The sequence below is a fragment of the Monodelphis domestica genome, chromosome 2 (assembly GCF_027887165.1).
Source record: "Monodelphis domestica isolate mMonDom1 chromosome 2, mMonDom1.pri, whole genome shotgun sequence".
NCBI classification, from domain to species: Eukaryota; Metazoa; Chordata; class Mammalia; order Didelphimorphia; family Didelphidae; genus Monodelphis; species Monodelphis domestica.
Genome location: NC_077228.1, coordinates 135,916,973 through 135,934,041, shown reverse-complemented (window position 1 = coordinate 135,934,041; position 17,069 = coordinate 135,916,973). Strand labels below are relative to the sequence as shown.

Genomic DNA, 17,069 nt, shown 5'->3' with positions numbered 1-17,069 from the left:
TATCATTTCTTTCTCCAGTGTGTTCCTAGTTTACAGATGAAGAACTGAGGCAAATAGGAATGACATAACTCACCTAAGAGCATGTAGCTAGTAAGTGCCTGATGCTGTATTTGAATTCAGATCTCCCTGACTCTAGGTCAGGAGCTCTAGCTGCTCTAACTCCCAGCTGCTCCATTCATATTTTAAGTTAAGATAGTCATATTTATGTCATCTTCCATTTGTCTCACATTTTAACTCAATTAGAATTTTTGTGTGTCTACAAAGATGACTAATAATCATAGCAATTGACATTTATATGCTATTTCATACCTTGTTAGTGAACTGATTTAATAATCCAACTAAGATTTAAAAAGGCTTACCAGTGGTAGAAATAGTGATAAAGGAAAGGAATGAATAGATGCAAGAGATATCATGAAGGAAGAATGGAAGGGACTTGCCACCATATTGGAAATGGACTCCGAACGAAGAGCCAAGATGATCTTGAGATTTCTAGTATGGCTAATTGTGGTCCCCATGAATAGATACAGAAAAGTTAAGGTGGACTGGGGGTGGTGGGGGATATTTTTGACAAGTTGCACTTTAGATGAGTGGGGAAACCCAGAAGGGAATAGGAAATTGGAGAAGAGAAGTTAGTAAAGAAACAGAGGAGAAACTAGTAATCTAACTTAACACACATTTGTTAAAGATCTTTAAATATGCCAGTATATGGCCCTGAACAACTTGTCAAATGTCCCAGGTGATCACTTATATTGGCAGATGAAGTTTTCTCATTTAAGAGTTCCCTATATTAATGAAATAAGGTATAGGCCTTTCCCCATCCTTATATGCTAGTGGGAGGCACCAAGGACCCAAAGATTAAAAAAAAATACAATACTTGCCCTCAAAGAGCTTAGAGTGTGGTGTGTGTGGGTGTGTGGATAAGGAGTGCTTAAAGTGCTATAGGCAAATTTGAGGAGGATGTGAACATTTTCATTTTAGTGGCATTGGGGAAGGCTTCATGGAAGTGAGTGGAGGTATTCCAAGTGTAAGTGACAGCTTTCAAGATTACAGAGGCCAGATAGACGAGATAAAGACTGAAGAAAAGCTGGAGGTGCATTTTGGAGTTACACTGATGTAAAGTCCTTAAAGGTCAGGCAAAAGAGTTTGCATTTTATTCTAGAGGAAATCAGGAGCCATTGAAATTTTCAGTGTATGTGTTGTTTTAATGTATATTGTGAAAGGGAATTCTTTATTCTCTTTGTCTATTTTGAGTTAACACTTTGTCCGCTATCAAGTAAGAGAATTCACAAGTCACTTACTTGAAGAAGAGAATTCACAAGTCACTTGCTAAAAGGAGTGATAATTCCAGAACTCAAAGCACCCCTACTTAACACTAAGTAAGAGTGTTCAGGCAAGTAATTTGCTAAAGTGGGTGATAACTCAGTCAGAAACTTGTGAATACTATGATAAAAAGTTGATACCTTCAGAAGCCTATGATAAAAGGTTGACACCTTCAGAGGTGAGAAGTGGATCCCACAAACACTGCCCCCCTGGGCAGTGCGAGGTACTTTGGAAGCTGTGATTGACCCCTGTGAAGAGGGGAAGGGACAAAAAGTCATTATAAAAGCCCTGAACTTCTTCAGCTGGAGAGAGTCTTCTGAAAGCAGTCTTCTGAGGATAGTCTTTGGGAGGTTGTGGTCTTTGGTAGGCATCTTCGATTGTTGATCTTTCTTTTGAAGGTAACTTGGGACTTGGACTGCCTCTTGAGTGAGGGAGTAGTTGGCCTTCCTTTCCTGGTGTCTGGAGAGAGATTAGTTATGGAGAGGCCTTCCCTTCTTGGAGGAGGCCACATGGGTGGAACTCTGGGTCCTCTGGTTGAGGGTTAACAAGCCCTGCTGGGCTGAGCATTGGAGCAATATTTAGTGTGATAGGCTAGACATCTTCTCTACCCTCTTTTTGTACTTTGTTATGTTCACTCCTTCCACCTCTTTGTAAATAAAAGGTACTAAAAGTCATTTTTACTTGGGCTATAATATTTTTGAATTGGTGACCACCACATTATTTTGGAATTTCTCACATATTTAGTCAAACCCTTAATTTAATTCCTTACAATATGTAGTTCCTTGTGGTCAGGATTTTTGTCTTTGAATCCATAGGACCTAGCCTAGTACCTTGCACATAGATGATTAATAAATGTTTTAAAGTGGAAATGATTTTTTGAACAAGGGAGAGATGTGGTCAAACCTGTATCTTATAAAGGTTATGTTGGCAGTTATGGGAAGACTAGAGTGGGGAAAGACTAGAAGTAAGAGGCTATTATAATAGTCCAGGTGGAAGATGAAAACATGGGTGACTGAGAGTGAGCAGAAGGAAAGGGATGGATATGAAACACATTGTATAAATAAAATCTATAGGAAAATATTAATAAGAACAGCTAGCATTTATATAGAGCCTATTAGGTTGTAGGGTACTAAGAGCTCTCTGAATTTCTCATTTGATCATCACAATAATCCTGGGAGTGAAAAATCAACCAACAAACCAAACAAAAAAATAACTCTGGGAGGTAAGTTCTATTATTATCCCCATTTTACAGTCGAGAACATTGAGGTATGCAGAAATTCAGTGACTTGTCCAGGGTCACACAGCCAATCTGTCTGGAGTTGGATTTGAACTAAAGTCTTCCTGTCTCCAGACCAAGAGAACATTCTATTCACTGTGCTACCTAACTGCCTATAGGTGAAAGGAAATGATGGAAGATGACATTCAAGTCTCTGTGACTGGAAGATGGTGTTGCCATCAACAGAAAGAGGGAAGTTGTGAGGATGGACATATTTTGAGCAGATGATGAGCTCAGTCATATTGAGTCAGAGGTGTCATTGCAGGCAATTGAAGATACAAGACTGAATCTTAGAAGAGAAAGGGGGTGTGAGTAAATAGATTAGGGATTCAGCTCCACAGAGGTCATAATTGAACGCGTGAAAATGAATGCAATCATTAAGGAAGAGATTTTAGAGTGAGAAGGGAAGAAGTCTGAGGAGAAGGATAATGATTCCTTAAAGAATAGCCAGGAGGGATAATCAATCAGACAGAAAAAGAACAAGAAGGAAGGTATGTCATAGAGAGTTGAAGGAGGAGATGTAGCAGGGAAAGAAGAGAGTGGTCAACAGTGCCAAACACTGCAGAGAGATTTATGAGGAAAAGAAGGAGTGAGGAGTCTAAAAATAGAAATGAATTTCCAATTACACAGGAGGGACCCTAGAATCCATAGATTCACAGACTTTTGTGCTTTTAGGGTCTTTAGAGAACATATTGTCCAACCTCATTTCAGTTATGAGGAAACTGAGGCTTCAAGAGATGAACTGATTTGCTCAGACATATGATTTTGTAGGGTCAGAATGGGGACTCTAACCTGAAATTTCATGATTCATAAACTAGTGTTATTCCAACTGTTCTTCTTTATCAGATGATGAGTTACATATTTGTCTACAAATGTATATTGCCAGAATTAATACCTTTGATAAAGGCAATACTAATCTTGTTCCTCATGTCACCAATTTTTTTTTTTAAGTACTCTGGGTTTTGTGATACATGCTTATAGTCCTCTACTACTGGGGAGAATGAGAATCTTAAATATTAATCACCAATATACTTATAAAAACTCACCATGAGAATGGATGAATATCAGGGGAATTTTGCAATTAGATTCGCTGTATACTTCTTTTATATTAACACCAGCAGTAGGAAGATAATTACGTCCCAATTTTTCAGTAACAAATTTTCTCACTGATTCATTTAAAGATTCTGACTTAAGGATTTTTATCTGAAAGAAAAATTGGAAAAAGTGGATAAAATGCAAACATTATCTATAGGATGTCTCCTCAAATAAAAATGCAATGGGATCGTGCTTGAAGTAAGTCAGAGTTAGCTCTCATTTGTCTTTCTAAACTAATATTCTCCTTATTTTTCAATAATATTTCACTAGTGACAAAACTACCTTGGTATGAGAACTCTACAGGAACTAATTGCTACTATTCCTGACAAATGGGAGACATGCCTGTGGCTCTTCAGAGTTTTGTTCCTTTTTTAGTCTAGGACCCTGCTCTGGCTGTAAAAAGCTCATGTGGCAAGTCCACCAGCATTTTTGCTGGCTGCCTTTTTGTCCGCACCTGCATCCTTGAAGCTAGCAGTATGTGCTTTACTGATGATAACAATAACAATAATTATAACATACCATATGTTAGACACTGTGCTAAATGCTGTACAAATATCTCATTTGATCCACACAACAACCCAGGGAAGTAGGTCCTATTCTAATCCTCTTTTTAAAGTCGATAAAACGGAAACAAACAGAAATCAAGTGACTTGCTCAAGGTCACATGGCTGCTAAGTATCTGAAGCTACCTTTGAACTCAGGTTCACGCAAATGGTTGAAAATTCAGTTTGAATACTAAACAATAAAAAAAGTAGGTTTTAGACAACAATACTAGCTTGTAAGAGTAAAATATGCAATTTCCACAGTATTAGAAAAAAATTTTTTTCTCCACTATCCAACTCTGTTACTTTCTTGTGGTGTGACTTTGAGGTTTCTAAGAATGTGCCGGGGGGCCATGTAAGCCCTGAAAGGTTCTAACCAATCTAAGTCATATCTCTGACACTGAGTGATGGTGGTAGTGACTATAGTCTGTTGTAAAGACCAGTATGGTGGAACCTACCAGACTGGATCCTTCTCATGGTCTAAATCATTTAACATAGCTCTACCTATTGGCCAACAAACACCATTGCACATCTTTTCCTCACTAGAAGAAAATTATAGAATCTTTTCAGAAAAGGGATTTGTGATATTACTGGCATAGGAAACTCTCTCCACCAGAGCAGTGTGTGCCTTCTCTGTATTTTATAGCTTCAGATAGTTAGTTGCCTAGGACCCTCAGAGATTAAGTGACTTGCCAGGGAGTTATATGTCAGAGTTGATTCTTAAAGCCAGGTTTTATGGGCTCTGAGGCCAGCTCTCTCTTCCTTGCTCAATGCTGCCTGTCTCATTTCTCCTAATTGCTCTCCTTTTTCTTCATTGGGTCATCTCCTCATTAGAGAGAGATAAAATAAGGCACTTAAGTTCTTTTTTCCCCTTTACCTCAAGCCCTATAGAAAACAAATTTCTAACTTACCTAAGAAGGGTTCCACGAAAACAAATGTCTTTGTTTAAGTTGCTTGAGAAGAAGGTGATATTAGAAGTGTTAAATGATTTGAAAGGCACTGTGGAAGCAAGGTTTCTGACAGATGAGAAAGAAAGGACTAAGAAATGTTCCCTAGATTATCTCAAGGTAAGAGACTGAGCTCTTTCCTGGTAGGAAAAGATTACAGAATACATACATACAGGATCTACTACCATAATACTCTAGAAGGAGAGCTGGAGGAGATGACGGAGAGGAGATCTAGTTTCCTATTCAACTTTCGTATTTCCTATTCAACTATTCCCTTTCCTATTCAACTTAAAAGTATCATGGACTATGGTGGGGAAAAAAAAAACCCTTGGAAGGACTTTATAAGAAGGAGATAACTGCTGGTATTGACCAAAATCTAAGGATGCCTTACAAAGATGTTGATTTTGAAGAATTCAGAGTTGGAAGTCCAGTGCCTAAAAGATGAAAGAATCTTCTTTTTCCTATCAAATATATTACCAATATAAGTCTTTGAAATGAAGTGAGATCCTCCCAGGGAAAGATTATAGGAGGCTGGTCTTCTGAGTCATTTTCTGGATTAAGATCTAGAAGAGAAAACCGAGATGAATGAACCAATCATTTAAATCATTAAGATAAGACATCCTAAAACTTTAAGTTCTTTCAAAAATTCCTGCCATATGATTAAATTAAATTAAATTAAATAAATTAAATTAAATGAAATCCAATTAATTAATTTTAAGCCCTTACCTTTTGTCTCAGCATCAGTTCTAAGACACAGGAGTAATAAGGGTTAGGCACTCGGGACTAAGTGACTTGCCCAGGGTCACACAGCGAGGATGTGTACGAGAGCAGTTTTGAACTTAGGTCCTTCTGACTCTGGGCCTGGCACTCTATCCACTGTGCTTTCCAGTTGCTCTCGTCACACAATTAAAAAAATTTAGAAACATTAAAATTAAGCTTTAGCTTATGTTTCTATTTATTCTGTAGTCATTTCCTATTCCTATCTGTCATAAACTCTTCCTTGTTTGAGGGTTTGGAGAATGATTGACATGCTTTGTTCAATCCCTGCTGATATGGAATGATAAAGCTATTATATAAAACAGTTATTATAATCAGTTGCTAAACTATTTCTACATACTGTGGAAAGGGGGAAGTCTCTCAGGGAAAAAATTATTATTATACTAGGATGTTGAGGAAATTCTTATAATAAACTGAAAACTAATTTCTATAATGCTGTAAGGTTTATGAGAAGTAGCTAGCAGAGCACATTGGATCCAGGAAGATTTGAGCTCAAAACCCGAAAACCATAACAAATTGTTACCACTAAGGGCTCCAGGCACCTTTCTGAGACTATGAGTTATTTAGCAGTTATTAATCTGCTCCTCTGTGATCGTTCTTCAAAATGTCCCTCATTTGACTGGGTGAAACTGAGCTCTCTTCAGTTGGATTGTTGGAGTTGTCTTTGTTCACTACAATCTGACTCCTGCCCAGGTAGGGCTTGGCAAACTATGGCCCATGGCCCAAATTTGACCTGCTTTCTGTTTTTGTATGGCCTTGCAAGCAGATATGGCTTTCACATTTCAAAATGAAGTTTTATTGGAACACAGTCACATCCACTCATTCACATACTGCATTTTTGCTGCTTTCATGCTAAAAGAGCAGAGTTGAGCAGCACTACAAATTGCAATGACAACTATAAAATTCAGCAGTGTTTTGGGTGCCATATGTATTTCTGTACTGTAACTTTTAATTTAATTTTATTTCTTATTACAAATGAATACCCATCATGTCAAAATAAGAAAAGAAGGGGCAGGAGGGAAGTTTTATTATAATTTTTTAAAACTCAAAGATGGGTTGAAATTTTTCTCAAGGAGAACAACCATCATTAAATACTAGAACTGAATATTGGATGAATTTGGAAATTAACTTCTGATAATAAATTTAACTTAGTTATGGGAAAATGGCAGTTTTATATGGAAAATTTAAAGTGTAGCAAACTCAAATAGATGATAACTAATGTTTGAATTATAAGCTGCTTTATACACTTGCTATTCTGTCAAAAAGTTAAAATGAGAAGCAAAATCTCCAATACCACACAAATTGGCAGATGATACATTTTCCAAGCTGGACCTACAGTTCCAGCAAAATCTTGATTATATGTATAAAGAAATTTCCAAATTTCAAATCCCATTTAAATTGTGTAATAATAATTACTATCTTCCTAGAATATTTACTGAAAAAATTTGCTGAGGCCTGATTAGCAGATTAATGACCCCAATATATTAATGACCCCTTTATATATAATTCTACATAAAGCAAGGTATAACTATGATAAAAGAATCATAGATTTAGAATGAACAGGAACCTCAGAAGCCATCTAGTATAGTCTCATTTCATGGATGAGGAAACTAAGGCATGAGAAGGTTAAGTGGTTCATCTGTATCATTATTAATGACCAAATGACCAAATGGTGACTAAAGCTATCCTCTTTTTTCCCCATGGTTCAAGATGTCAACCAGTCACAGTTCATAACTTGAGCCTATTAACTTATACATTAGATTTATTTAACTTGAAAAAGAGAATTTCTTACCTTCTTGTGATGTATAAGGTATGCTCAAATGTTCATATGTACCGATAACATCCATAAAATAATTCCATTGATGTTTATTTGATAAAAGAGATTGACATAAAAGAGAAAATGGTTTCACGTGATGGCTGACCAATTCACACTCTTTCCACCGGGATTCAGAAAGCCAGAAAAGATGCTTGGATTTTCTGAATTCAATGAAAGCTACAAATGTAAAGGAAACATACATCTTATTACATCTTTTGTTTTTTAATTATTTCCCCCAAGGCAAAAAGAACGAACAAAATTGATCTGATCCATATGGTTGACTCTATGAATCAGATGACTACTTCGATGGGTCTATCAATTAATTTATTGGTGTGAGTATTCATTCCCTTTATGTATACTGTGTCCCATCTACATAGTTTAGGGTCTTTGAGTTGTCATGGCCACAACAATTCATCACTTACTGGGTGATTAATGTTCTTGTTGATAAACCTTTCTGAATTTAGCTAGGTTTATCCTTGCATGACAAAATATTCATTCTATCACCGTTGCCTACTCAAAGATTTTCTACAAACCAAACAAAGCAAAAACCTACTACAATTTGTGCTTAGCTTAGTGGACAAAGCCTTTACCTAGGCTCACTATCATGTCATGGTAAGTCACTGGAGGAAGGCTTTTGTGGAGGGATTTAATAAAATAAAATTTAATTTCACATAGCTACTGTAGAAGAACAGTGCCATATTTAAAACTACTTAAGGAAATTAGATATGTATGCCTCCCATAATTTGCCTTAAATAATTTTACTTTTCAATAATGTAGTACATTATAACAAAATCCTATCTTACAAAGAATTTCAGAATCTTGATAATGAAAGGCACCTATAATAGCTAACTCAATCTAACCACCATTCAGTTCATAAGTTCTATGTACATCTTCCAGCACAATAGAAAATTCCTCATTTGGCAAAGAATGAAAAGTTCAACCAGTCAGAAAATGGCTGTTGGGCACTCTTTGTAGTGGCCAAAAACTGGAAAATGAGGGGGCATCCATCAATTGGGGAATGGCTGAACAAACTGTGGTATCTGATGGTGGTGGAATATTATTGTGCCAAAAGGAATAATGAACTGGAGGAATTCCAAGTGAACTGGAACAACCTCCAGGAAGTGATGCAGAAAGAAAGGAGCAGAACCAGAAGAACATTTTACACGAGGATACACTGTGGCATAATTGAATGTAATAGACTTTTCTATTAGAAACAATGCAATGATCCAGGACAATTTTCAGGGACTTATGAGAAAAAACACTATCCACATTCAGAGAAAGAACTGTGGGAGTAGAAACTCAGAAGAAAAATATGTGATTGATCACCTGGTTCAATGGGTATATGATTGGGTATGTAGACTTTAAATGATCACTCTATTGCAAATATTAATAATAGGGAAATAAGTTTTGAACCATGAACATGTAAAACCCAGTGGAATTTCTTGTTGGCTATGGGAGGGGGGATGGAAAAGAGGACGGAGAGAAAATGAATTGTGTAACTAAGGGAAAATATTCTAATTTAATTAGCTAAATAAATTTTTAAAAATTTAAAAAGAAAAAAAGAAAATGACAGGCATATGAATTATAGATTCTAGAGATAAGGAGGGGCTAGGCGGGGAGAGGGGGAAGTTGTGGAAATGTGATGGAATTGTAGGAGACCAAGTGCAGTGCCTACCAAGTTCACACTCTAGCTTGAAACACTTCCATTGCTAAGGAACTTGTGTTTTGTTTGTGGAGAGGGTAATACTTCCCTTCCCTCTCTTACTTCTCACCCAATATACTTTTCCCAGATAAGAAACTCTGTTTCTGGGTAGTTGCTGAGAGAGGAATCCATACTGCCATTCTAAAAAATAATAAGTTTCTGGTTTCTTCCTATTTTGAGCTTTTATCATTCAAATTTGATCTGGGCAGGAATAAAACTTCAAATAATAACAATGTTTCCATGGAATTGGAATTATCTCCTGTATTGCTGTTAATGTTAAAGTTGTGTTTTCACAGCAACAATGAATATCTTTAGGTAATATGGATAAAAGAATAGCTCTAATAACAGCATTTATAAAGCATTGTAAGATTTGCAAAGTAATATATGTGTATATTATATATGTTTTATATAATTTATATATAATATCTCAACTGAGGCATACAAAGCCTAAATGACCTGCCCAGGGTCACACAGTTAGTAAATATCTGAGGATAAAATCGAACATAAGATTTCCTAACTTCAGGACCAACATATTATAATAACCAACAATATATAAAATTAGAATTCTAGAAGGGTAGTATAATGAAGACAGAGAAAATTTTAATGGTTCCATATTGTAATGATTAAAATTTAGGGGAGACTAAGGCAGGTAGAAATTAGTTTCTCTCTGCAAGGAGTATTCTATTTTTTAGAGGTTTATTAAGGATTAAGGATTAAAGAAAATACAGGATAAGGAAAACGTGCCTAGGCCAGAGGTCTAGACAAGACCTCACCTACATTATGGAAAGAGCCACATCTGCTCCAAACGGAAGTCCAAAAAGAGACTCAAAAGCCTTTGTAATCAGGTTAAATCCCTTTTTGATCTAGGCCCACCTGAGAATTCCTGTGAGATTACAAAGCATTTTGGGGAAGTGGAGCAAGGGCTTGTGGGGATTGAAGTCCAGAGTTCAAATCTCAATTTTACAATATGTAGATATAATTTTGGGGATTTAGGAAGAAAATCTTCACATTGTTCCATTCTGTCCAATAAAATTCAAGTATGCTTTGACACCTGTTTACTTAAGCACCTGATACTATCTCCTTTGGGTTTGAGGAGATTTTGGTCCTGGTCCTTTAAAATTTTTTATCTTATTTAACTTCAGATTATTACTGTCCTGTTAATTCTTTTTCTATTACTAGATAAATGAATTGACAGCTACAACATGAAACATATAATAATAAATCTCTTTCTTCAGAATAAAACATTGCTTTTGTTTCAAAGGACATCTACCTGTTAATTCTGAAAACTTCTTGTAGTAAAAGAAAAAGCAGTGCAGATGCTGAACCTGATATGGAAGGGGGAATGGAGGGGTGAATTAGTTCCTAAGCTGAAAAGGAACATCAGGTGATTCTCCTGACCGCTACTGATTGTCAGAAATAACCTAAGTAAAACGGCTGTTGGGGATGTAGAACAAAGTGTGTGGGCAACATTGTCCTACGTGACATATGTGTAGAGTGATAGAGCCCTGAGGCTTTAGTAGTCTCAAAATTGGAACAAGAGAAAGTCATACAACTACTTTAATTGCATTTTGTAAAAGGTTTTCATAACTTTTTTTTGAGAAGAGGAATTTACATCCCCACATGCTAAATTAGTATTGCCTCTTCTTTTGCCTTCCATGGCTCTGCTTTTGACTTGTTGGAACTTCATGCCTCTAAGCTGGACACCTGAAATCTTATCACCATTCAGACTGATTAGGTTTTTGATACTCATCTTCTCAGCTGCCTTTCCTCTCAGATTAGAGCTGGAGCAATAAACTCCTGCCAGAGCTTTTCTACAGAGAGGGCTCAGAACTTTCTCCGTAATCCTCCATTTCTTATCAACAACTCTGCTTAGTTTTTTAAAATTTTTATTTGGTCAATAAAAAATGATTTTTGTAACCAAGGAATAATGTTTGAAATTGACCAAATAAAATAAAAAAAAAATCAACTATTCTGCTTAGTTTTGACTCCACAACTTCATGGTATGCTGGGTTCCCTCTAATGGATCTCTCTCCTTAGGTTTAGTTTCCTTTTATATGTTGTCTTTCTCCATTAGAGTATAACCTCCGTGAGGCCAGAGACTGTCTTTCTTTTCCTTCTTTGTATCCCTAACACTTAGTAGAGTACACAGAGTAAGAGCCTAAGAAATATTTAAAGAATTGAAAATGGAATTAAATTATTAATAACCTTCTTCACTCTTTCTTGGTGCTATGATGATTTCAGTAATTTCATCACAATTAATTTGAAATTAATTTTTATTTTATCTTTATAAAGTATTGCTGTTCTCTGGCAGTCCTATGTATGTTTCCTATTTATCCTTTTGACAAAGGCAGAATATGTTTGGAGAAATTGGTCCAAGAGATCCAGAGTTCTGGGGTTGGTGTTCATTGCTGACAACTGATCTCAGTTGCCTAATCCAGTTAGATTCCTATCTCTGAGAGCTTCCCATGGATAATAATAAAGAATATGAGGAAGTAATCATCTGATTTGAGGATGCCTTCTGTTTCATTTATGAATTCATCCAACTCCCTAAAATCTATACATAACCTTGGGCTCCTTTTTTTCTCTTCATTTATTATTTTCATCTATTTGCTAATTTCAGCCACTCACTGCCGTATGGTCTTCTTTTTCCGAATCATTCAGCATCATGCCTTACCAATAAGCAACTGCCATCTAGTGTTGAGAGAGAGCAACTTTAAGCTATTCCTTGAGTGTGTCTTTTGAAGGATCAGGGATTCATCTAATTTAAGTATTTCTTCCATCACAGTAGACTGGAATCCATCTTAAAACAAGCTTTCTTTTCTGTGTGATTCTTGTTCATGTTTTTTCATAGATCCTCCATGGAGGAAACACAGAGGATAGAGAGGCAGGTAAGTGGTACTCTAGTTTATAGAAAGGCAGCTAAGTGACAAGGTGGATAGAGGGTCAGCCCTGGAGTCAGAAAGACCTGAGTTCAAATTTGACATCAGACACTTAACAAACTGTGTGAACTTGGTCAAGTCATTTAATCTTATTTACCTTGGTTTCTTCATCATGGAGAAAGAAATGGCAAGCCACTCTAGTATCTTTACCAAGAAAACCCCAAATATGGGCACAAAGAGTTAGATACAAATGAAACTACAACTGAGCCACTAGTGTATAGAACACTGATTTGTCTTGGAAGCAAGAAGATTTGAGTTGAGACCTGAACTCAAATACTTACTAGATTTATGACCCTAGGCAAGCCACTTAATTTCTGTTTGCCTCAGTTTTTTTAATAAGCAAAATGAGAATAATAATAGCAATTGCCTTCCAAGGTTGTTGTGAGTATCAAATGGGAAAACTTTTATAAAGTGTTCAGCACAGAGTTGGTGCTATATAAATGGTAGCTATTATTATAATATTATTAGATCTACCCAACAATATTCTAGGTTAAGTTTTTTCTCTAGTTTTATTTTTTTTTTGCATTTTAAGGCAATCAACTGAATATGAGAATCTTTTATTCTTTACTTATGCCAATCAACTGATCTATTTTCTACTGCAAGCTCCGTAAGGTTCTACCATGCTGGAAAAGTTTGAATATGGGTTTCAGGCAGGTGTGTACTGGCAAATGTTTAATAACTAGCTTTACTGGGGAAAACATATAGAGGCCACAAGTCTAAGCTGCATTATTAACATTTTATCCATCAATTCCATACATCTAAAACAATAAAAGATAATAAACAAGTCCTGCTTTATAGTGTATGTCAATTTCTTAGGGGTAAATGCTCAGACTGAGAACTGAACAATCACTTCTCAGAGCTGATAAGAGCCAGCTCTAGCATATCTCTAGTTCTAGAAACAGATCACTTGTTGTCTGAGTGCCAATCTAACTATGAATGAAGAGGTTCATCACCAATCTGGCCACTAGGCAATGAATTCTTTGGCCTTAGCAAGTTATAAATTAAAGAAAAAGAAAATAATGACTCAATCTCATAAGATCTCTTTGCCTCTTTATACTGATAGTTATGGAGTGATTAAAAAGTGACTGAGGGTGATAAGAATCCATTGTTAGAGAAATTTCCATTGTTAGAGAAATTGTTCAAGGATGAATTGATAGATACTCCTGCCAACCAGAAACTATTAACATGTAGAAATGCTTTTAAAAACTGGTTTATTATGATTACAACATAGATCCATAGTGTGCAAAAAATAGTGAGCCCCTCTGAGCAGTAGTCTTAAGTTACATAATACTGGATTTGGTTACGTAGGCAGGATGGATATAATGGAATTTTACAGAAGGCAGATGGGGAAGAGAAAGACTTAAATCTCAAGAAAAGATAACAAAAGGGAAAGATCTGAGCTGGTCAGTAAACTGTAGGGGCAGTAGGTGGCTTAGTGAAGAGAATGAATCTGGAGTCAGGAAGACCCAAAGTTCAAATGTGACCTGAGACATTTCCTAGCTGTGCAACCCTGGATGCCACTTCACTCCAATTGTCTAGCTCTTACTACTCTTCTGCCTTCGAACCAAAACTTAGCATCTGTTCTAAGAGAGAAGGTAAGTGTTTTTTTAAAAAAAGGAGGAAAAGTTATGAAGGATAGATAGATTTGACTTCTCATGGTCTCCAGGCCAATCCATGTTAGTATGCTAACATGAAATAACCTTAATCATAGTAGTCATTTAAAAATTATTCATTTAAAATTGTGCATTGACTCCCTGTTATATGCAAGGTACTAAGTTTGGTGCCATGGATCAGACTTGGTCTAGCCTTGCCTAAGGAAGTTCATAGTTTAAACTTAGTGCTATAGTCACGTTTCTGAACTCACTTTTTAACAAATACTTCTGGGAAAACTGGAAAACAGTATGGCAGAAACTAGGTATAGACCAATTTTTTTTTTAATTTTTAAAAGAATAAACCCTTACCTTCAGTCTTAGAATCAATACTGGGTATTGGTTCTAAGGCCGAAGAGCAGCAAGGAGTAACTTGCCCAGGGTCATACAGCTAGGAAGTGTCAGAGGCCAGATTTGGACCCAGGACCTCCCATCCCAGGGCCTGACTTTCAGTACACTGAGTCACCCAGCTACCCCGCATAGACCAATTTTTAAAGGGAATTTAAAGGTCATTCATTACAAACTCTTCCTTTTTTAAGAAATTGATTCAGATCCCTTCTGTACAACTTTATGAAGGCTTTTTTATTTACCTTCACTTGATTTCTCTTCAATATTTATCAGTATGCTAGAGTACAAGAAGATGTTCCATTCTTCCTCCCGCAAACATTCTGTACTATTTTGCATTTGAGTTTCATTACAATCATTTTGCAGGATTGAGGTGCAAAGTCGAAAGGAGAAGCAAAGTTTGTTTTTCACAAATAGTGCTGAAGAAACAACCTGGTGGGAAAAGACAACTGTAGGTCCAACAGAGCCAGCAAAAGACATCTGAAAAATCCTGTACACAGAGTCTTACCTTATAAATGCTTTGTGTCAATACGTCGACTAAATCCTCAATATAATTGTCAAAGCGTTCTCGGTCCGTTTGAGGATCAGGCTTTTTATCTTGGTACTTATGTAGTTTCTGAAACATTTCTGCTCTTCTTGAAGTCAAAGTAAACTGATCGTCTTCATCAGTCCTATTACTGAAACTTAAAGATGTCACAAACATCTCCCTGAACCAGTCCAGAGAAAATTGGTACATATAGTTGAGCTGTGCCAGATCTGCTACTAAAAAATAGAGCAAAGCACCACGAGTTGCGATGGGAAGATAGTTTTGGCGGGTGCTTTGAAATTCCATTTCAGTTTTTTCTGCTGCCTGGATGCGTTCTTTAACTTCCATGGATGTAACTTTGGATTTTTTTAAGTTTTCTATAATGGAATCATCATCTAATATACAACCTAAAGGAAAGCAAAAGGCTAATTTAGATAAAATTAGGTAAATTAAAAAAAATTTAAAGAAAATTTTTAAATTTTTAAAAATTTAATTTAAATTAGAAATTTAAAATTAGGTAAAACATTTAGATAAAATTATATAAAATTAGGCCTTTTTCTCATTCTGTTTTCATGTAGGATTTTTTGTATTATTTTTAAAAATTACATTTTTGTTCATACCTTTCATTTTGATATCACTTATATTTCTCCAAGTATCTTTTGACTTCTCCCCATATGACAAGTTACCCATATAACAAATAGTATTTTAGTGAAAAAGAAAAAAGAAAAAGAGAAAAACTCAGCAAAACTGATTGATACATTGAAAAAATCTAAAGATATACGTGCTCTTTGTGATGGCAATAAATTGGAAAAGAAGGGGAGTGTCTATTGATTGGGGAATGGCTGAACAAATTGTGGTATCTGATGGTTATGGAATACTATTGTGCTGAAAGGAATAAAGATCTGGAGGAATTCCACCTGAACTGTAAAGACCTCCCGGAATTGATGCAGAGAGAAAGGAGCAGAACCAGGAGAACATAGTATACAGAGATTTATACATTATGGCACAATCGAATGTGATGAACTTCTCTACTAACAGCAATGCAATGATCCAGGACAATCCAGAGGGACTTAGGAGAAAGAACATTATCCACATCCAGAGAAAGAACTGTGGGAGTAGAAATGTAGAAGAAAAACACATGATTGATGGAGATATGATTGGGGTTTTGGTGTTAAAAGATCATTCTACTACAAATATGACTAACATGGAAATAGGGTTTGAACAATGATACAAGTATAACCCTGTGGAATTGCTCATCAGCTCCAGGAGGAGGGAAGGAAGAGGGGAGTGGAAAGAATATGAATCATGTAACCATGGAAAAAAACCTTCTAAATAAATCAATAATTGATTGATTTTTAAAAGATACAGTTGTCCCTCGCTATATCACGGTTCACTTATCATGGCTTCACTGTATCATGTGTTTTAAAAATATATATTTAATTCTGCATCATAGAGTTTTCACTATATCACAGGATTTTGAGGATGAATACCACTTTATACAGTGAAAATGCAGTAAGTCACTCCCACTTGTGCAAGTTTGCCAACATGAGATTGTATACGGCACCCTATTGGCTACCACAGTGCTGTGTTCTGTATCTTGGGTGTTGATTGGCTCAGTGACTGTGGCATCAGTCTGTTTGCTCTTCTACACTGTGCCTTTATGTTCAGAAGGTGTTTGAACATATGAAGTGTTTATAAGAGTGTGGGAAACGTTAATAAGTGTGGAAAAGCTTATATATATATATATATATTAAAATATATATAATGCCCCTATTTTGTGGATTTTCATTTACTGTGGGGGTTTCTGAAACGTAATTCCCCTGATAGGTGAGGGATCACTGTATTTGTAAATTTGAAAAGAGGGAAGGAAAATATCTTCTCATATACTCCCTGGAGCTATACTTGTTTTTTGTAATTCTGCTATATTCATTAAAAAAAGTTTATATTGACATATTTTTTAATATAATCATAATTCCCCCCAATATTTCTCCTCTTCTAAGAAAGACACCCTTTATAAAAATAATATTTTTTGCAGACTTCTAGCCCCTGGTCCAGGAAAAAGGAAAAAATTAGTAGATCTGATCAACACAACAAAAAAAGCAGGAAAACGTGTAATGTATCATACTCATAGACTT

At 35.9% G+C, this 17,069-nt stretch overlaps 1 protein-coding gene across 3 annotated transcripts in view; it reads right to left on the bottom strand.

Annotated features, from left to right (window-relative positions):
• DNAH14 (dynein axonemal heavy chain 14) overlaps positions 1 to 17,069 on the bottom strand; it is a 433,094-nt gene that overhangs the window by 52,094 nt on the left and 363,931 nt on the right. For 2 of the 3 annotated variants that reach the window (XM_056815999.1, XM_056816000.1), the window contains exons 71-75: positions 14,917 to 15,341; positions 14,654 to 14,840; positions 7,750 to 7,950; positions 5,658 to 5,743; positions 3,643 to 3,799 (exon numbers count right to left, since the gene is read on the bottom strand). In XM_056815999.1, the coding sequence (XP_056671977.1) occupies positions 3,643 to 3,799; positions 5,658 to 5,743; positions 7,750 to 7,950; positions 14,654 to 14,840; positions 14,917 to 15,341 (1,056 nt within the window). Of the gene's footprint in view, positions 1 to 3,642; positions 3,800 to 5,657; positions 5,744 to 7,749; positions 7,951 to 14,653; positions 14,841 to 14,916; positions 15,342 to 17,069 lie in introns of those variants that run through there. The other variant, XR_008916229.1, reaches the window with a different exon arrangement.